The sequence below is a fragment of the Leguminivora glycinivorella genome, chromosome Z (assembly GCF_023078275.1).
Source record: "Leguminivora glycinivorella isolate SPB_JAAS2020 chromosome Z, LegGlyc_1.1, whole genome shotgun sequence".
Lineage (NCBI taxonomy): Eukaryota > Metazoa > Arthropoda > Insecta > Lepidoptera > Tortricidae > Leguminivora > Leguminivora glycinivorella.
Genome location: NC_062998.1, coordinates 44,153,479 through 44,175,580, shown reverse-complemented (window position 1 = coordinate 44,175,580; position 22,102 = coordinate 44,153,479). Strand labels below are relative to the sequence as shown.

The 22,102-nt window shown below is 35.8% G+C and overlaps 1 protein-coding gene across 1 annotated transcript in view; it reads left to right on the top strand.

Moving 5' to 3' along the window:
* Positions 1–20,266, top strand: part of LOC125241321 (probable cytochrome P450 305a1) — a 36,328-nt gene extending 16,062 nt beyond the window's left edge. Inside the window, exons 2-8 of the mRNA XM_048149735.1 lie at positions 10,469–10,723; positions 11,013–11,231; positions 12,400–12,581; positions 13,146–13,242; positions 14,968–15,145; positions 15,300–15,559; positions 19,134–20,266. Of these exons, the coding sequence (XP_048005692.1) occupies positions 10,469–10,723; positions 11,013–11,231; positions 12,400–12,581; positions 13,146–13,242; positions 14,968–15,145; positions 15,300–15,559; positions 19,134–19,312 (1,370 nt within the window). The 3' untranslated portion in view covers positions 19,313–20,266. The remainder of the gene's footprint in view (positions 1–10,468; positions 10,724–11,012; positions 11,232–12,399; positions 12,582–13,145; positions 13,243–14,967; positions 15,146–15,299; positions 15,560–19,133) is intronic.
* The last annotated feature ends 1,836 nt before the right edge of the window (positions 20,267–22,102 follow it).

The window sequence follows — 22,102 nt, the reverse complement described above, 5'->3', positions numbered from 1 at the left end:
AGATCAGGTCTATGGGTTGAAGTTTGGATGAGTTATGAAAATGGGCTATTGCAAAGGTCCGGACACCTACCATAACATTGCGTTAACAAGTTATCGAGGCAGGCGGTGACTCGCCACTCGGTAGATGGGCACCTGATTTGCCATCATAAAGACGGCCAGGCGCAACACCGGCGTGAGTGGCTCAGGGGTGTCGAGAGGTGGTGCTGCGCTTTCTCCGTAGTTACTCGCGGCGTTATGCCCTTTAACACTTCCACCCCTGGAGCGATAGCTCAGACGTTCCTCTCTGGACGGCCAATGAAGGCAAGCCAGAGCTGAGAGTCCTGCGGGTCCCCTTGGGGTTCCACTCCGGCCGGCGAAGACACGCCGGAGACGGAGACCCTGACCGACTCTCGGGAACACTCGGGTCCGTGGGGTCGTCACTCCCCAACAGCTCGCCACAAGCTGCCCTGCGGGCTTATTATTATTATTATTTAAAGCCTATACTGTGTCCCACTGCTGGGCAAAGGCCTCCCCCTTCGATTTCCACTCGTCCCGGTTATGAGCGATCTCCGCCCAGTCGCTGAGATACACGTCCAGGTCGTCCCGCCATCTCCGCCTGGGCCTGCCAGATCCCCGCCCGTCTTGCGGCACCCATACGGTGGCTATTTTAGCCCACCTCTGTGGGTGCATACGGCAGACATGGCCTGCCCAGTCCCATTTCAGTTTGGCGGTCTTAACCCCAACATCTGTAATGCGTGTTTTTGAGCGCAGCGTGGAGTTGCGGATTCGGTCAATCCGTTTTACTCCTAGGATGCTGCGCTCCATAGCTCTTTGGCAAACCTTCAATTTGGTCTTTTGCGCCTCGGTGAGTGACCACGTTTGAGCACCGTAGGTTAGGACGGGCAGGATGCACATGTCAACGAGTTTCCGTTTCAAGGTCAGAGGAAGGTCGCCCTTCATCAGTTCCTTCATGGACCAATAGCTCCTCCATGCATTTATGATTCGTCTTTCGACTTCTTTGTCCTGTCTATGGCTGAAGGAGACTAATTGGCCCAGATACAGATACTCGTCGACATAGTTTATTACCTGCCCGTCTACCTCGACCCTACGTTTTGTGCTGTTGGTCATTAACTGCGTTTTGGTCCTGTTCATTGTAAGACCAACTTGAAGGCTTGCTGAGCTTAGATCTTGGAGCATTGTTTGGAGTTCTCGGGCTGATGAGGAAAACAGGACAATGTCATCGGCGAAGCGGAGATTTGTTAGCCTTCGGTCGTCGATGACATGCCCTTATTTTCCCATGAAACCGCCAAACTTCTGAATACCTGTTCAAGGGTGCAAGTGAAAAGTTTCGGGGATAACGGGTCGCCAATTTATGATATCACTACATAATAATAAAAAGACGAACCATGTAATAACATAAGTAATTATGATGTATTTTATTAAAATTTAAACATATTTCAACCAATGCTCAAAATGATCACCGCCTTCCACGATGCAAAGCTCTGCGCGACGTCGGATGTTCCTTTGAACTCTACCAAGCACAAATTCGTTGGCTTTCACGACTTCTAAATGGTTGTATAATTTTTTGGCGAAGTTCCGCGACCGTATTTGATTGGCGTTTATAAAATATCCTTTTAACCTCGCCCCACAAAAAAATCTGGACTACGGGGTGGCCATTCTACAGGACCGTTACGCTCTATCCAACGCCTGGGGAACTATTGATCAAGGTACCTTTGAACCCGCAAAGCAAAATCGTGTTCTTTTGGAATAATCGGCTAAAACGATATCCTGCACCCGTTGAAAATGAAAAGGGTGCATTTTTCCGTTTTTCATTTTAATAGTCTCCAAATAAAAACTTGGGTCGTTCCGAATCGTGCCGCTGCTTCTCGAGTGCTTGCTTCAGGATTGCGGATAAAATATTGTACCTATGTACTCGTGTTCGAAACTGTTCTGAGTATCTTGGCCGCCGTCCTCTGCCTTGGGCATGATCTGGAACTGCGAACTGTCCATGGGCCCTCAAATTATGCACCATGTCGTATCAATTGCCGTGTGGGGAACGGACACTCCGGGTAGCGTTCATGAAAGAGAGCTTGCGTCTGCACCGTACTCCGCGACGTAAAATAAAATTCTACCATATGTAATCGTTGAATGTTTGTAAATGGATAACGAAGAGGCATACTTTAAACTTTTCCAATCGCCAGTTAATGCTAACTACTTAATCAATATTTTATTGTTTTGACACTTATGACAAGTCACTTCAAAGATGCTTCATTTATTCATAAATTGTCAGTATTGATGATAAACAAAGTATTTCAACCTTTTTGTTCTAGACAAAGTAGTTAGGGTAACCATGTCGGGGTCAAAAATAATGGAAATAATTAAAACAATGGTACAACGATTGCGATTATTTAAACAACGCGAGACCTAGTGGACATTATTATAGCATTAAATCTCTGTACTCTGTAAATGAGTACATGGAATTGAATTTGTGATAGCATGCATTTGATTACACTGACTTCGGATTTTATTTCATTTCTTAATTTTATTGTGTTTTGTGTATTTCTATTTGTAAATGACGATCCTTATTGGGAGAAAATATTCATTTTATTATTTTCAATTTATAATGTAATTTTCGACGATCATGATGAGAAGATAAACATAACTTTGGCATGTAACAAATTTATAGTGTAATTTTTATCATGAAATAAAGAAATCTAAATCTAAATCTAATAGTTAAGTTTGAAAAATATATTTTGTATTACGTCTTATGTATCACCTGTAGTGTACCTTTCTAATAGTAGTCAAACTTTACAAATAAAACTTACCAATAATTATATATTTATATAAATAAGTTTTGGCCTATTTAACTTCTAACACTGATTTAGTATTAAAATCGGTATTAATTTTTATTTTTTATTATTTTTCCCAGAGTCTGAAAACCATTGTCTAACACATATATTAATATCTCGTTAAAAGAAAAATTCATGCATTTAAGGGTTAAAATATCCTTATCTGTTTTAATTTCTTTATTTTTGTTTGTTCAAAAAGATCGGCATTATATCGGGCTCGAAGGACCAATGTAAGCGACTGTACTGTTAATTCGTTGCTGGACTAGTCAATAAAAACTCCGTCTTGTGGTCACGTATTTATTTGTAGGTATAATGGAAAAATTAAAGCCTGACAAGATTTTATTTGACCCTGAAAGAGTGTCGCTACAAACCGCTTTCTTATGGCAATAATGTGCGGACGTCATATATAATGGGGACAGCGTGTACTGGTTTCGCTTTAATATTTGTAGAAAATGAAAACAGGGTTTTAGAGAATCAAAGTTTAATAAGCAAGGTTTAAATACTCACTACTTGTTTCTGCACAGCCTAAAATCCATGAATCTTGTGCCTTTATCGAAGTCGTCGATGTTTATTTTCTTTTTGCGTGGGACCTTTGTTTTATACTGGTGTCAATGATGTAACGGCCTTCTTATTTCTATAAATATTTTTCACGGCAAAGCTACACACACCTTAAATAAGAACAAAAAATAAATTAAGCTAAATCGAAACCAAATAATCAGTACAGGACAACCGCACTATAAATTGTCAATACCGGACATGTCAACAAACGATTTCGGAACATTGTTATCGAAATACTGTGAAATCCTTCATCCTTTTTTGTTGTTAGTAAATTATCACCTTAAGTATAATTATTTTCACTTTTTTAAATATTATTTTGGGCAAATTTGCGATGAAACCGTTAGAAAATTGAAAATATTTACTTCTCGTTTACATCACTGACATACAATGACTTTTGACGACGGGTGTCAAATATTAATCCTTACCAGTAAAATAAATTAGTTCAGCTGAAAATCCGCAACGTGGCGAGGGTCAAATAAAAACTTGTCAGGCTATACATGTTTTATGAGAGAATACTCTATTTCATTGTTAATCAATAATCTAATTGCCATAGCAACCGCTATAGCCAAAAATAAAAAGTTTATATTCCTGTTGGACCTTCCAACTGTTGATCTTAGCCGGCTTAACCCTTAAATGCATGGGTTGGCACAAAAGTAATGACACACTCTACAAAACTCTATACATTTCCTTTCTTAAGTTAATTGTTTTCGATAATATTCTAGTATGTTGTAGAACATTCTAGGTACTTCTAATGTGAGGGTATATAAAGCCGCCCTCGTGATTGGTTTAGTTAGATTGAAATAAAATGGACGAGCGACAAGTTCGAACACTTTACTTATACGAGTACTTGTTAGGCCACAGTGCGCGGGCTGCGGCTGACAATATCAACACTGCATTGGGCGCTGGAAGTACAAGCCATGCCACGGTGTCCAGATGGTTTGACCGTTTTAAATCAGGAGACAGGAGCCTTGAAAGTCAGTCACGCTCAGGGCGACCACCTGCATTCAATGATGACGATTTACGCCGCGAACTACAGTCGAATCCTGATGCTACTACTCGTGAATTAGCGGAAGCACTTAACTGCAGTCACCACGCTATGGAATACCATCTGCATGAGTTTGGGTATCGAAAAGTTTTGGCTCGATGGGTACCGCACATCCTTACCGACGCCAGTCGTGCAGTCCGTGTCGCCATCTGTGAATAATTTTTGCTGCGACCCCGACGTAAAGAGTTTTTGACAATTTTGACTGATCTGGTTACGGGAGATGAATCATGGATTTATTATGAGAACGATACACGTCGTGCTGTTTGGCTGCCTCGAGAAGAAACGCCACCAACTCAACCGAAGCTGAGACAAAAGAACCGCTTAAAAGTTTTGCTTTGTTGTTTCTGGGACTCGCAAGGCATGCTGTTTCATGAACTATTACACAATGAAACTGTAAACGCTAACAAATATTCAACACAGCTCACCGAACTATCTTCTGCTATCAAGAAAAAACGACGAAGACGAGCCACTGTAATTTTACTACATGATAACGCTCGACCTCATGTCGCATCTACCGTTCGCCAACAGTTGCAGAACTTGGGCTGGGAGACGATACCCCACCCACCTTATTCTCCATACCTCGCACGATCAGACTTTCATTTGTTCAGAGCCCTGAAACGACATTTGCGGAGTAAACAATTCAATGATTTCCATGATGTACAGGTGGAGTTGAATAACTTTTTCGAGGCACAGCCATCAGAGTTCTGGGCGAAAGGCATCCAAACTTTGCCGGATCGTTGGCAAGAAGTCATAGATGCTAATGGTGATTACATCATCGACTAAGCTTTTTGTATTGTAATAATAATAAAAAATATAAAACGTAAACAAAGTGTCTCATTACTTTTGTGCCAACCCAATATATATGCATCATATATTTGATGGCCCGTGGCTCGATATGTAGCTATCCAAAATCTTATTTATTGCTTAATTATTATTCATTATTATTTAATATACAATTAAATAAATTAAATATTATAATGATTTTTTTTTTATTTTTTAAGGATTAAGATAAAATGGCGGAAAAGTGTGAAAAAATAGGACGATGGCGATTTTTAGTATGTGATTTAGGCTGATTTTTTCGGAGTTAGTAATTAGTTTATGTTTAAACATTTTATCATAGAGGTTTCACAAATAGTGTACCTTTTCAATAGTAGTATTTTTTTAAAAATAAAGCTTACCAATTACGATATATTTATATAAATAAGAATTGGCCTATTTAACTTCTAACACTGATTTAGTATAAAAATCGATCTTAAATATTTTTTTTTATTATTTTTCCCAGAGTCAGAAAACCATTGTCTATCACATATATTAATATATCGTTAAAAGAAAAATTCATGCATGGTTAACAAAGATAACGCAAAATAAGTGGAATATTTTGGGAAACATGGATCTTATTTTAAAACATACTTTCTTTAAGAGCGATGGTGCAATTTTAAGTTGTTAATACGTAGCTATGTATTCTTGACCAGGAATTTCTGGACAGTTAGCTTTGTTGTAAATTCATTTTTCACCACACCAACTGGTAAACGCCATGTTGATCCTTCAAAAATGGATGAGAAAGTTGGGTTGCATCCACAAGAGTGCAAAGTAATATCATACCACATTTTAACTTGTTTTCCTAGACTGGCTAGAAGAAATGACCTTAAAATAATGATTTGGAAACATAAATGTTTAAAACAATGATAAGTAGATTTAATTAAATTAGCTGTGATAGATTAGGCATTTTTCTCTTGTTGGCGTGGTGAAAATTCTTGTGTTTCATCGGCTGCAAAATTTTATTTAAGTAACCTTCTTGCCTTAAACTCGCAACGCTCAATATGCCACTTTTCGAACCACTCACTATGCTCTTGGTTGAGTATTGAAATTGTTTTTGATCGAAATCCATACTAATATTATAAAGGGGAAAGTGTGTGTGTCTGTTTGTTTGTCCGTTTTTCACGGCAAAACGGAGCGACGTATTGACGCGATTTTTTAAGGGGCTGACAACACCCAATTGCGTAAAATTGATGTTACTTGCGCAGTTTTTTAAGATAAACTATTAGTCTTAGTAAGGCAAGTAAATTATATGTTATTATTCATTATATTTCAAAGAACATAGCCGTACTCGATACACGATTTAATGAAATCGGCTCGATAGAAAGAAATTGCAAAGATTGGTCTCGAGTTCGTCATTAAACGGTTGTGTGTCGTTCAATTATTCACTTATTAGTTGTCTTTAGTTAATATTATAATAACAAATATATACATATCTAAAACACTATCGAAACATTTTGTACAAATAATGCATCTTTCTATTTTATTTTAATACTAGCTTTTACCCGCGGCTTCGCCCGCGTAATAAAAGTATTCATTAAGATTTTCATTTGGATCCTTAGGTTTCTCTGTAGGTATATTTATCTGCGATTATTTCGATTGCACATAATACTTTTGCTTGCAATGATTGTAGAAATATTACACATCGACCACAGCGTAGGTAATTCTATATACGCTGGGGAAACCTTTATAAACATCCCACATAGCCCGTATTTCGACACTATGATCGGTGGGTAAAAAGTACTTTTTTCTATTATCCCTTAAAATTTTTTACATTTTGCTTATAGTTATCGCAAACGTAATCTTCAAGCAAGCAAACAACGATCGTCTTAGAGCACATTGATTGTAAGAGACCGCCGACCGATTATCCGTATCCCTCTAACGATACCCATATTATCCGTATCCGTATCGCTATCGCTATCGCTATCGCTATCGCTATCGCTATCCCTATCCCTATCCCAATCTCTATCCCTATCCCTATCCCTATCCCAATCCCTATCCCTATCCCTATCCCTATCCGTTATCAAGATGTTCAATGATTTCTTATCAAGTGCTAAAATATAAAGTTTCATGGTTTTATCTTTTAAAATTAAGAAATCCCATACAAACTTTCAACCTCTTTTTCAACCCCTTCGTCCCTTTTTTTCGAAATAAAAAGTAGCCTATGTTCTGTCTCAGGGTCTAAAGATTGTCTGTTCCAAATTTCATCAACATCGGTTGCGTGGTTTAAGCGGGAAAGCGTAACAGACAGACAGACAGACAGGCAGAGTTACTTTCGCATTTGGACAGTGTTATTAAAATAAAATTCCATATATTTGAGTAAATAGTGCTATTGTAAATAAATCAACAACAATGTTTTCCTCCACAATGATTAGGACTAATCCGTCTAACAATTTAGTTTTGTTGTGCAATCAACTTTTTTTAATAAATGTCAAAAAAATCAGCATATATGGCAAAATTGGCATTGTAACTAATAATAATTCATTAGTACTAGCCAGGATTACACACATAAGATATTATTATGATATAACAAAACCGCTTGATACTTAGTTCTCATTAAGCGAAATATCCTGCAATTTCAAATATGTAACAACGAATTAAACGACACCATTAGGGCGGTTAAATCGATATTGCGTTTATAAATCATCAAAACTTTAAACCAAAACGAATTAATAACATCTTTATGGCGTTTAACTCGATTTTGCGATTTAGAATATACGCTTATTTTAATTTGTAAAAGTAAATTTGGCGTTCAATTCGTTTTTACGTAACGACTTAGTACACAGGGCCATACAAATTTTAACGTGTCGCTTGATTCTACCCCTTAAAATAAGGCTGTAAGCATAATTTTTCAACAAAGAAATAGTCAATACTATAGATTATCACATTTATATCCGAACTGCATTCATAACTTTTTTTTCGGATTTTGGCGCTTAGTTCGCTATTCCATAACACCGTCCATTTATAATATTAAGTATGGATTTTTCCGCACTTTTCGTACCTATCCGCCCTTTTTTAGTGACATCGCGCTCTCACTTACTCCCATACGATTAGACAGTGTACACTAGCGTCAAGGCCATTGGGTGCTGTCAGCGTCTTAAGTGGAGATATTTGAAGGGATGAAAAGTGACATAGGCTACTTTTTGTCTCTTTCTAAACCTCCACTTCTCTAAAATAGAGGGAATCGAGCGAAGCTGCGGGCTAAAGCTAGTATTCTATAAATAAATATACCTACTTATTTACTTATGATATAATTTTTAAAAAACGAAAACCGCCGCTTTGGGGTTCCGGTGAAAGATACTTGTGAATGTTGGGTTATGTACAAATGTGTAATTATTTACTGTTTTTAATGTAAAACTTTGATTATTTGATAAATACAACTGAATAGCAGTGTACTCTTAAGGTTTGAGGAGTTCCCTCAATTATTCATGAATCCGATTATAAGAAATCGAGCTTGACAAAATTTGACTTATACTCAATGTGCTTAACAAACAACACAGAGAAAAAATCTCCTTATGCGTCGCTGAGGAGTTCCGTTCTGATACTTCTGATGTAACGAATAAACAAGCTCACTGTTTCCTTATTTTTGAGCCAAAACTTTATTAACAGAACTTTGTAACCAATTAGGTATGAATACCTATACACTATGGTAATTGCTATTTACGAATTCAATTTCTTGAGTACTAAGAAGTACGAGTACATAGTTTTACAATCAAGACATGTAATGGTACAGTATTATCGAGGATCGGAAATAGCTACTTGCTGAGGATTCGTTTTAAACGGACCTTGTGCGTGGGAGTTAAGTAACTTAAATAATAATTAAGATGGTAAAAACACTGATCTAAAGATTAGCAAGCCACATTTTTATTTGTACCTTAAATAGTTTTTGATCCGTCTTAAAATTTATCAGACAACTTAAGTTGGGATGCAAACAAAACAATATAAGCATTTTTTGCAGTGAGTGATAACTTTACATAAGACCTCGGTCTGCGTCTATACTATACATATATTTCGGTCTAACGACACGGGGACAATGATATTTTTTTCTGTGAACAGATTGGTGAACAAAAACATAAACTCATATAACTATGCAGACACAAAGAAATATAAGACTATTATTATTACACAACTTAAAATGGTATTGATATATAGTAGAATTTTTTTTAAATCAATCAACATGAGAACTTATCTGCGATGAATAGCATTGTTCTCTTTTGTTAACCCTAAACCGCTACTTACCTGTGTGAAATAAATACCATAAACAACAAAAGATGTTTTATAAAAGACAACAGTATTCAAATAGGTAAGGTTCAAATTGTCATAGCATACACTCAACATACAACCTTTTGAAATTAAGAACCGTGGTCACCCAGGTGTCCGTGTATTTTAGTTAAAAGGATGCTTTGATTATTGTACATAACTTGTGTTAATTTTTGACCCTTATTACTGAAGTTACATACTGCTGTTATTCATAAAACATCTTTTGTTGTTTACGGTATTTATTTCGCACAGGTAATTAGCGGTTTAGGGTTAACAAAAGAGAACAATGTTATTCATCGCAGATAATTTCTCAAGTGGAAATCTTGATTTAGAAAAAAATCTACTATACATATTAAGTAATTAAACGCTATTAATACTCGATACTTAAATATAAACTTTAGCTAAATAATACGAATCTATTTACAATGTAGGTAGGTACGCAAAGGTACTTCATTTCAAAATAACATCTATACTCAACCATCGATGAACATAGTAGAAATAAGCTCTTCTATTGAAAACAACATTTCCCTTTCCCGCAGCACTTTCATCCATCGATCTAACGAAATACGATCCCTTCTAGTCCCAATACTGGACTAGCGCGCCCAAACTCAAGTATGATATGACAATGATCCACTCTGGTCTGCATATTTGAAATCAGTCAATATTGTTAACAAACTTTGTCTTCCAAATGCTTGTTTTATCTACTTTAACTTGAGTACCTACCTAGTTAAGTTGGAATTTTAGAATTTAGCATCATGTTTCTGTTGCTAATTCCTCGCAGGTTTCATGTTGAGTACACTATTTGGATCCTTAAGGTCATGTCCGAAACTGAAATAATATCTTAAATAAATTATATAGTACACTTATCAGAGTTAAACAGGTTTTCAAACTATTTAATTTTTGTGAATAGTAATAAAACAATCTATTCACAAAAAATATTGAAGTAAATTTATATTTTCAGGTCCTAAATGGCTACCATTTGTTGGATGCGGTAATTTAGTACAAAAAATGAGCAAACTTCACGGTTCGCAATGGAAAGCGCTCTCACAAATAGCCAAAGAATATTCTACTCAGGTGCTTGGTCTTAAGTTAGGAAGTGAGTTAGTTATTGTCGTCTATGGCGATCGAAATATACGTCAAGTCCTTATGGAACCGGAATTTGAAGGCAGACCAAACAGTTTTTTTATCAAATTACGATGTTTCGGAAAGAGGATGGGTACGTAATTAGCACAGATCTGTGTATACATTGTATGTAGGTACATAATTACCCCCTTATTCATAATCGTACTCTAAAGTTATCAAGCCTATCTATCACACCAATACGTTGGAAAGGGACAAACGAACTTTATCGGCTTGTTAACTTTAGAGTACGTTTATGAATAAGGGGGTTAACATTTAGCTAGAATCAATGACTCTAAAAGCAACGCTCTATTGTGTTGCACCGTCGACGTTAACAAATATTTAGGTATGTTATTGCATGTTAAAATGTTCATATATTTTTACAGGAATAACATCAGCAGATGGCCCATTATGGCGGGAACACAGAAAATTTGCAGTTAAACATCTTAAAAATGTTGGCTTTGGCAAGGCATCTATGGAACAAGAAATACAGCATGAAATGGCCAGATTAGTTGAATATATACGAAGTAATAGTTATAAACCTATAAGTCCAAAAAGTATTCTTGCCACAGCCGTTATGAATGTTCTGTGGAAATATGTGGCAGGTAAAATACGGTCTGGTCTTCTGTTAAATGCTCATATTATTAACCTTCCTTGACTTCTTTTTTCGACATATCTGCTACCTTTTCATTTAAATAATTGTTCTCACTATATGATAAAGTTTTCGTGGGTGTTCCACTGTTCCTATTTCCTATCCCTGTGAACTGGTTAGTTCATGATATGACTATACATTCGTGGATATTTCGGTATTGTCGGCGTGTTCACTTCATACTTTCATAGTCAATGCAGGATCGGCCGGACCGGCAATCCAAGGGTGTGACTTCCAATCCCATGGTAGCCAGAGCTGATAACTGCATTTACAATTTATGACTTGTAGTGCGGTACATTCAAATAACTACGCATGTAGGAAGGAATTTTGTCAATTCCTAATATGTTGTAATAACGAATAATAGCTAATGTATGGGCAGTATAAATGAGGGTTGATAAAAACAAGTAATAAGTATACATACTTGCTTATTTAAAAAGACAACAAATAAAGATAGCAAATATCTTTCGGTGACAAAACTTGACTAACTTGTAAAAATAGAACAAAAGACACATATAAATAAAATATGACATTGTATAAAGACACCACCAGTTAGTCACTCACCAACAACAAGCGTAACATAACATGATATCCCACCAAAAACATTCTGTAAAAAACTAGCCAAGTCTCGATGGAGCTGCTTGTTTATCTCTAAAAAGTAATGAAATCTAGACAAAGTCGTGCCAAGTCTAAGGTTTCTTACTCCGATTTCTTTATTATTACTGTTAATGTTGTGTGACTTGGCCGATGAAGGGTAGCGGTTATGCCGACAGATTGGTGCAATGGTGTCATGGAGCACCTGGTTTTGTACCCTTCAACGGCCAAGTCACGATGAGTACTGGTTGACGAAAATTTCTGCGTTCTGGTCTTATCCAGAGGTTCTCAAATAGGGGCCCAAAAATGTGGCGAAATGGTTCCAGTAAAGGATGTTACGGCAGTGTTTGCTTCGCGCTCGACTTGGATATAGATCGTAGCGTTTTATTTGTTGGTCCAAATTTACCTATATTAAAAAAGTTCCTATTTCATAGTTAGCTACGGAGGGAAGGACGAACCTAATGACGATTGAATTGTAAAAACCTCCTGTTTTTTAAACGTCGGCTAATACAAACATCCTTATCTATTTTCAGGAGAGTCAATAGAAGAAGATCGTCTGAAATTGCTACTTGATTTGCTGAGTGCCCGATCTAAGGCATTCTCCATGGCAGGAGGATGGTTAAATCAATTCCCTTGGTGCAGATTCTTTTTCCCTGAAGCCAGTGGGTATTCGCTCATAAACCGAATCAATTTACAAATTTCCGCTATAATTGAGGTAAGTGTGGAGAAATCCTGTTTACAAAAAATAGGTATATCCTCTTTATAGGGATTGTTATACATGTCAGTTAAATAAAGATACAATGCCGGCCAATAATACTTATGTATATCTAATTTTTGGTTCTTCTGTACAACTTTTGTCGTCCTTACTACCTAGTCTTGTAGTGAGCCTTTGTGCTAGCGATGAAAAAAATGGCCTTATGTAATCATTCTTTGTACCCCTATATACGTAGCTCATGTTCTAATTTACTTTATTTAATTGTATTATTCAAATGCATTTGTTCAAAAGGACTAGTAAAATTTACAATCTTCATTATCTATCAGCGAAAAATTGTCGCTTACTCTATTCTTCCAAAAAATCTCACATTGTGATTTTTTTGTCCTGGTACTGCACAATAAATGCACGTGCTATATGTAGAGTCTTGCCTTGGGTAAACTGGCCGGAGTATCGAATTGAAAATCCTAGGATTCTCAAAGCGTGCCACTATTAATATCAATCAATATGGGGTTAAGTAAACCATAATTAATTAATTATTTTATAAATTAATATGTCTTGTTCCAGGAAGCAATACAAAAACATAAAAATAATGCAGCTAGTGGTGATGATTTTATTTATTCCTTTCTAAATCAAATGAAGCTGAAAAAGGGCACATTTACGGGTAAAAGGAATTTTGACTGTCTTTATTTTTGTTTCCTTAAAAAAATGCCTGTTTAATTAGTGACATTTAAGGTTAGGCATAACTCTCCCGTCAATATCAATGCGTTGCAAACAACATAGTAGGTATATTAAACTGAAATCGAGTGGCGATAAAATTAAAACGCGTAGAAATAGTGGTTTCAAACGTAGTGGGTTCAAATCGTAGTAGTGAGTTCAAACAATCGCACGTGTATTGTACAATGTTTTACAACAAATGCCCATTTTAAAGTTTAACATGTACTTGTAAGGTCCGACCGAGAACGAGACCGAGACCGAGATTCAATTTATTCTCGGCCGAGACTGAGACTGAGACCGAGAATTTGTAAAACAGTGGACAACATGCCATTTATTACACATACAGTAGGTATTTTGTAAAACAACAGATTTTATGCGCCATACTTTTTTTTTAAATTACTCAGTTTCTGCAAGTGATCTAAAGTTGGTGTCATACAACAGAATAATGCTATTGAAAGGGTCAAACGAGCGATGTCCCATCAGTATACAGTCATGGGACAAAATGCCCAATCTCCTTCTCAGCTCTCTTCATGATTATAATTTCAATAACATGATATGATTATGATGCCTACACACGACAAGGCAGTTATTTTTCTTAAAAAATCTCAAATATTTCGAAATAGTTCGAAATTTTAAAAAAAGGTGTCTCTTTATATCAATTAAAAATATCTAAAAAGCACTATTTCGTAAAAGCCAACTTCTCGCACGCTAAACAGCCTAAAAACGGGCACTTTTTGAGCAACTGTATTAAAATAGTACATTTCGTTATAAGTGCGAGAAGAATGACATTCTCGCACGTGTGACGAACGACGTTTTTTAATACAGTTGCGAAAAAACACTACTACTTACTTACAACGAAATAAAACAATCCGAACTATCAATTTTCCCATGGACATTGACGGATTATTTGACAATTCAAAGGCGTATTTTTGAAGCTTTTAAACTTGCGTGCATATTTGTGAGTTTGCTATTCATCTAACATAATTGATTTCATTGGGTGCCATAAAAACATAAACATTTACGATTTGGGACGATTGTTTAATGTACAACTACATTTTAATTTAATCGATCCATTTATGCCCCGACGTATTGCAAATAACTTAAAATAATTATGACAAATCGCGTAACATATTGAGGTTTTTTGAACGTGCATTAAGTTAAAACATGGTAGACGCCTCTACTTTGACAGTAGAAGACGCGTTTCGTTCCAATCATGTTCTGTTTACACGACTCATTATGACCGATTTTTCAAAGTATAAACCATTTTATAAATTATGTTTAGTATGACTAAAAGTAAACAATTACATATGAAATATTAACGTTTTAAATATTAATCACTTAATAGTATGTTTATAGTTTTATTCTGTCTTAGTAAACTAGACTAATATGAAAACAGCTCGGTTAAGTAGTCGTAAAATGGAACGTATATACTTTTTACGCACTAGTTCGTAAAATACAACTTCTCGCACGCTAAACAGCCAAAAAACGGGCACTTTTTGAGCAACTGTATTAAAAAATATCTTTTGAAATCGGTCTTGTATTTGCCATGCATTATTTCTAACCCTCATTTTGTTCATTTTAAAGTATTAAAATAGTACCTTTACAACTTTTTTCTGTCAGTGTCACTATGTTTTATTAGATTTTGTAATTGAAATTGTATTTCGTTTTTCAGAACTTCAATTAAAAATTGTATGCTTAGATATGTTCATCGCCGGTTCTCAAACTACAAGTAACTTGCTGGAATTCATGTTTCTTACGGTTTTAAGGAAACAGCATATACAGGACAAAATTTATGATGAAATACAACGCTTCATCGGAAATAACGTGCCTAGTTGGAGTGATAGTCATAGGTAAAAAAAAACCTTTATTTTGTATATCCTTCTATCTATGGATAACAGCCCTCTACACTTAGTAATGTCTTACTTGTAAAGCCTCCCATATTAAGCTCAATACAGCTCAAGTAAGAAATGTCCAAAGCTCTTTTCATGCTTTACATATTTTCAGACTTGTTTACACATCGGCTTTTCTACTGGAAGTTCAAAGGTGTTATGCAATAGTGCCTCTGATGGGCCCTAGAAGAGTTCTAAGTGACAGCATTGTAGATGGTTATATGATACCGAAGGACACCACAGTACTGATATCAGTGGGCGACCTATATTTGGATCCAGACATTTTCGAAAACCCTCATGAATTTAAGCCTGAGAGATTTATCGATGAGCACGGCGCGCTAAAAAACGCCGAGCACGTCTACACCTTCGGCTTAGGTAGGTCACGTAAAGATCCAATTTCTGGTTCCTTTAGAGTTGGAACTGAAATGTTATCACTTACAAGGTCCCCTCAATTTGTTTTATAGATAATAAAAATCGTAATCCATTACTTGCTTCTGATGATTTTTAGGGTTCCATACCAAAAAGGTACAACAGGAACCCTTATTAGGGTTCCGTACCAAAAAGGTACAACAGGAACCCTTATGGTGCGACTCTGTCCGTCTGTCTGTCCGTCTGTCACATTCCTAAATATCTCGAGAACTACTAATGCTATCAACTTGAAATTTGGAATAGTTGTGAACATTGTGAACCTCTACAAATAGAAGGTATAATTTTTTTAAATTTATTAATTTTAATTGTAGAAAATGGCCAAAATGAAAGGGGGGCAAACTGTAAATTTCAAGTTACTAGGTTAAGTGGGGTATCGTTAGAAAGAGCTCAAATTGAACGTAAATAAACTATTTTTTATAATTTTTTTGTTGTAAAAAAAAAAAGAATTTTGAAGGAAAATGTAAAAAAAAATACCGTTCCCCCCCCTTATCTCCGAAGTTTACCAACGAAAAATTATGAAAATTTTAGGAAACATTGGTTTTATGTTAAACATTACAGGAAAAATATAATCGTGTTTGTATCTTGAAAACATTTTTTTTAATTTACAAAAAACTTTTCAGATTTTTACTTTTAATTTACCCACCTTTGCGGATGTATATAGTACTTCAAATTAATACGAGATGTTACGTAAATCATCTACTTTCCAATAAAGTAAAAATTGTTTAAATCGGTTAACATTATAAAGAATAATCCCTGAAAAACCAACATAAGGGTCGCGCAAATTAATTAGCGCATTCACCGAGAGATGGCGCTATACACAATAATGCTCATTAGTACCTATACTTTTGTCTTCTAGTCAAGTCGTTAGAGTTATGTGAAAACATGAGATTATTTTAACTGGGGAGTTTGAAAGTTTGTACGGAACCCTCGGTGGGCGAGTCCGACTCGCACTTGACCGGTTTTTTTGCTTCGATATTCTTTCACCTGGGACCTTGTTTTTTTTTTTTATACTACGTCGGTGGCAAACAAGTATACGGTCCGCCTGATGTAAAGCGGTCACCGTAACCTATGGACGCCTGCAACTCAAACAGTGTCACATGCGCGTTGCCACCCCATTAGAAACTTGTACACTCCCTTTTGCTGTGTTAAGTACACAGCAAAAAGGAGTGTACAAGTTCCAAGGAGGGTTCTTGTTTACGTAACTATCGCATAATTTTCGAATCAACAGTTTTAATTACAGTAAACGGCCATAAATAATGAAAGAAAGAGACAACGCTGTACGAAGACGAAAAACCGATGTGCATTCTTTGTGGCCGTTTACTGATACACGTTTCTGGTGTAGGTAGAAAATCAACTTTGTGTTTATACTACTATTCGATTGATTACTCTAATACTCTAGTTTTATTAAACCAGTTGTAAACAATGCCACGAGATGGGGCTTCAAACGAAGTCTATTTCTATTATAACTCTTTTGTTGACTTAAATGACAACATCGAACTTCATAAAAAATTATCGTACGAAAATTTTCTCTCGTGAAATACATACTGAAGTGACGCATACAATTTTGATTTTGCCGCCAAATCGTAAAATAAATGATAAATGAATGAAATGTTCACACAATTATATTGGCAAAGAGTTCTATTTTCAAAATGTAAACTTAATTTTTTATTATGTTCTTTACAAGTAGTCATACTTGTTATGGAGAATTTTTGGCCAAAAGCTGCACTTTTGGATGGAAGCAAGCCGCTTTGCATGGTGATAGTAGACATCATAGTAAACGATTTTTTCCGAGGATATCGAAATTTCATCCCTTAGGAAGCCGAGCGTAGCGAGGTGTTTTATGAAAATGAAAAAAATTCTATCTTTTTATTGTATCGTCCGATTTTGACAAAACGTTTCTCAAATGAAAGGTATTGATTTGTGTAATTTAAAAAAAAATACAAAGAAAAAAAAATTGAAAGAAAAGTAAGAAAAAAATAAAAAAAGTAAATTTACGTCTCGCACTGAATAACTTCAAAGAATGACAGACAAAATGTACAATGTCGATATACGAGTTTTTTTTAATCGAAGGCAGATAAATTTTTAGTTGAAAACTGAAGACCGCATCGAAATCAGATTAGCATTTTTTAAGATACAAGTTGCCAAAGTTGGGAAAGATCGCTTTATATGGCCACTTTGAAATTCCTTTGCTAGAAAGTCAGAAATAATATGTTTTTCTGACACAGAAAAATACATAGTAATAGTACACATCAAAATAAAATTAAAAATTCCGAGGATATTATAATTTCATCCCTTAGAACGACGAGCGTAGCGAGGTCGGTTACGAAAACCGAAAAAAAAATCTCATTTTTTTGTACGTCGTCCGATTTTGACAAAACATGTTTCATTTGAAAGGTATTGCTTTATGTAACTTAAAAAAAAAAATTGAAAAAAATTGGAAAAAAAATGTAAGATTTAAAAAAAAAACCTTAATTTTCGTATCACACTGAATAACCGCAAAAAACGGTAGACACGGTGTATAATTTAGATATATGATTTTTTAAAATTAAAGACAAATAAATGCATGATTATAAACTAAAACCGGCCAAGTGCGAGTCGGGCTCGCGCACAAAGGGTTCCGTAGCAGCAAATATTTAACCAAAATTACAGTTAAATCAACCTATCTCAAAAACTATAAGAGATACTTTGATCAAACCAAAAATCGTTGAAAGAGTTAATTAGCATGCATCACCTCTATTTTTTTTAGAATTTTATACCCCGTAGTTATAAAAATAGAGGGGGGGGGACATACTTTTTACGACTTTGAGAGCTGATATCTCAAAAACCGTTCACTTTAAGAAAAATGTTTTTTAGAAAACTTTATATCATTTTAAAAGACCTTTCCATTGATACCCCACACGGGTATGTACATCGAAAAAAAAATTTTCATCCCTCAGTTACATGTATGGGGGCCCCACCCCCAATTCTTTTTTTTACTATTTAGTGTCATAATTTTGTAGCGGTTCATACAACACATATTCCCATCAAATTTCATCACTGTAGTACTTATAGTTTCCGAGTAAATCGGCTGTGACAGACGGACAGACGGACAGACGGACAGACGGACAGACGGACATGACGAAACTATAAGGGTTCCGTTTTTGCCATTTTGGCTACGGAACCCTAAAAACCGAATCGAAATCGAATCAGTAGTTTTTAAGATGCAAGTTGTCAAAGTTGGCTTAGTTTGTTTATATGGTCGCTTATAAATTCCTTAGCCAGAAAGTCAGAAACATTATATTTTTCTTACAGTCAAAAGAATGCATAGGTAATAGACATCATTATAAACATTTTTTTACAAGGATATAAAAATTTCATTCCTTAGCATCACTGCCATGAACTGGCTTCCTGGTTACTACCTCCTTATCATTTTGGCGTAGGTACGTTCAGTTATTAAAAGAGGATTCAGGTTGAAAATACAATTAATATGTATGTATACCTAGTTATAAGTTACCGAGTAAAATAACGCTTTCATTTTCAGGTCGAAGGAGGTGCCCCGGAGACGCGTTAGCTCGATCGTTCATATTCTTAACATTCGTGGGGATTTTGCAGAAATTTAAGATCCAGTGCGTCAATGGTGTCTGTCCCAGCGACGAGCCAGTTATTGGTTTAATAGCTGCCCCGAGGCCGTACACCGCGATGTTTGTTCCTCGACAATGATAATATAATAAAGTTAAGCAATTAACGACAAAAGTGATAATAATGACCTCTAAAACTATCTAGACAACAGTATATACCGTGTCCAATAAGTTAGAATACTCATATTTTACCTCAGTTCTCAAGATCTAGGGATCACACTTCATCAAATTCTTATTTAAATTAAAGAGTATATCCATCTTAATAGAATATAATCACCAAGTACATGGCATTTCCGAAGGGTCTAAGAAAAAAAGAGTGTAAAGTGCAAACAAAATACTTGCTCGGCACGCAGGTGACGAGTTAGTTTTTATAACGTGACTATGTGTGATAGAACAGCCCATAATAACCAAAATGTTCAGTTGTGGGCACCACGGATAGAAAACATTCCGGGCAACCAGAAATGTGTTCCTAGGTTCCAGAGCTCACCATTGGTCATGGTGTGGGATGCATTATGTAAGCGAGATATACTATCTTCAGTACTAATAGACAAAATCGTTAAAATGAACGTATTTTACTATGTATGCTTGGGAATGAATATCATGTGTTCCAACAAGACGCAGCTGCAGCACATACGGCAAATGGCGTTCCAGCGAGATTTCAGACTAATCTGGCAGTTTTTTTAGCCGAAACATGAATGGCCACCCAATTCGCCAGGTTTAGAATAAAATAGAATAGAATAGAATATTTTTTATTTAACATCAGTTTGGACAAATATAACAAAGATCAATACAACACAATCTAGATGTTAAATTGGGAGCCCACTCAGCATATTGCCACGGCATGCCGAAGCGCTGATTTTCAATGGGTCCCGGACTAAATAAACTAAGCTAAGAGCTAAACTAAAATAAGTGACAGCACAAATATCATACAGATGCGGAATACCGCCACTGTACAAGTAAATTGACAGCAGACATAAGACGTAATATTAACTTAATAACATAAAATGTATGATAGAAAGGACAGTAACATAATAAACAAGCGACAAATTTAAAATACAAAGAGGAACAGTAAGTATTAGTTGAGGGCAAGGACTAAAAAACTACTACTGTTAGTTGTTAAAACCTGATTAGATTAGGTATTTTTCTGTTTGAAGAGTAATAATAGTTTCAGTTTATTTTTAAAAGTGACATATTATTTCTAAGTGGTGGAGGCAGGTCGTTCCAGATTTTGGCTGCTGAGATTTTAAAACTCCCTCTATAACCAACAGTTTTGTGGTGCGGTAAATATATTTTATTTTGTACTTTACTGCGGGTATTGAGATGGTGCTCGTCTTTTAACCATGTAATTTTTTCGTAAAGATAGCCAGGATTTTTGCTTATTATTGTTTTTTGTACAAGGCAAGCCAAGTGCAATGCTCTTCGCCCCGCCATTTTAAGTATACATTTTTCATTAAGATATGGAGAAACGTGAGCTCTTTTTCGCACAGAGTAGCAGAAACGTGTGCAAGCATTTTGTACTCTTTGTATAGCTTGGGCAATTTTGGCTAATATTCTTGGCCCGTATATTGCATCACAGTAATTAAACTGCGACAAGACAAGTGATTCCACCAGCATTAACCTGACCGACTCTGTTAAATGATCCCTTATGCCATATAGAATTTTAAGTCTATAGAATGCATTTCTAATTTTTGCATTAACGTGCTCAATGTAGTGCAGTTCTCTATCAATTAGAAGGCCTAAATTTTTCGTCGATTGAACTTTTTCAATCGCCTGCCCATTAATAATTATGTTAGGGTTAGCTTTCTACACGATCACACTGATGTTTGTTTCCTATGACTAAAAATTTGGACTTTGAAGGGTTAAGAACTAAGTTGTTATTAGCTGCCCATTGAAATATAATATCAAAATCTGAGTTAATGAGTTCTACCGCTTGTACAGTATTTAGTGGATCAAACGATAGATAAACTTGGGTGTCATCTGCGTATAAATGGATGCAACAGTGCTTTAGTCGGTTACTGAGGTCAGCTGTAAAAAGTGTAAATAGGATTGGACTCAAAATGGACCCTTGAGGCGTTCCTCTGCTTATAGGTTTCACTGAAGATCTAATTTCTTGGCCCTCTTCATTTTCAGTTAGTACATACTGTTCTCTATTTGAGAGGTACGAAAAGAACCATTTTCGAGCTGGGAATGAGATGCCATAATAAGCCATTTTAGCCAACAAGGGATTTTTATTTATGCAATCAAAAGCCCTCGAAAAATCTAACAATACTAAAATACTACCTTTTCCTTCATCAGATGCTAATAATATGTCATCTGTGACCTTAGCGAGAGCCGTTGTTGTACTATGTCCGCTACGAAACCCCAGATTGTATATTAGGTAAAATTTTGTTATGCTCTAAATATTTTGTGAGCTGTAAACAAACTGCTTTTTCCACTTTTCGAGAAGGCTGACAAGATACTTATAGGTCGAAGAACTTAATACGATTCTACATTTGATCCTTTAGGCAGTGGTTTTATTTTTGCTAATTTCCACTTAGTGGGAAATTTATTTGAGGAAATGGAATTATTAATGATGGCCGTTACTATAGGTAGAGTAACGGGCAGGGTCATACGTAACATTTTCATTGAGATCGAATCGTCTCCACAAGCGTTTGTTTTGATTGATGAGATAATTTCCATAATATCCTTTTCTGAGCATTCGGTTAGGTCAAATTGACTGCTTCCGTATTTGTTACTAATAAAGTAGTTATACGTATCAAGATCAGTATGACCATTATAACACTTTAAGTTCTCGCGCTTTGTACACATATTTAAAGTCACACACAGGTCGAACGCGATTAATTAACATTATTTTTACCTTTTTTCCCAACGT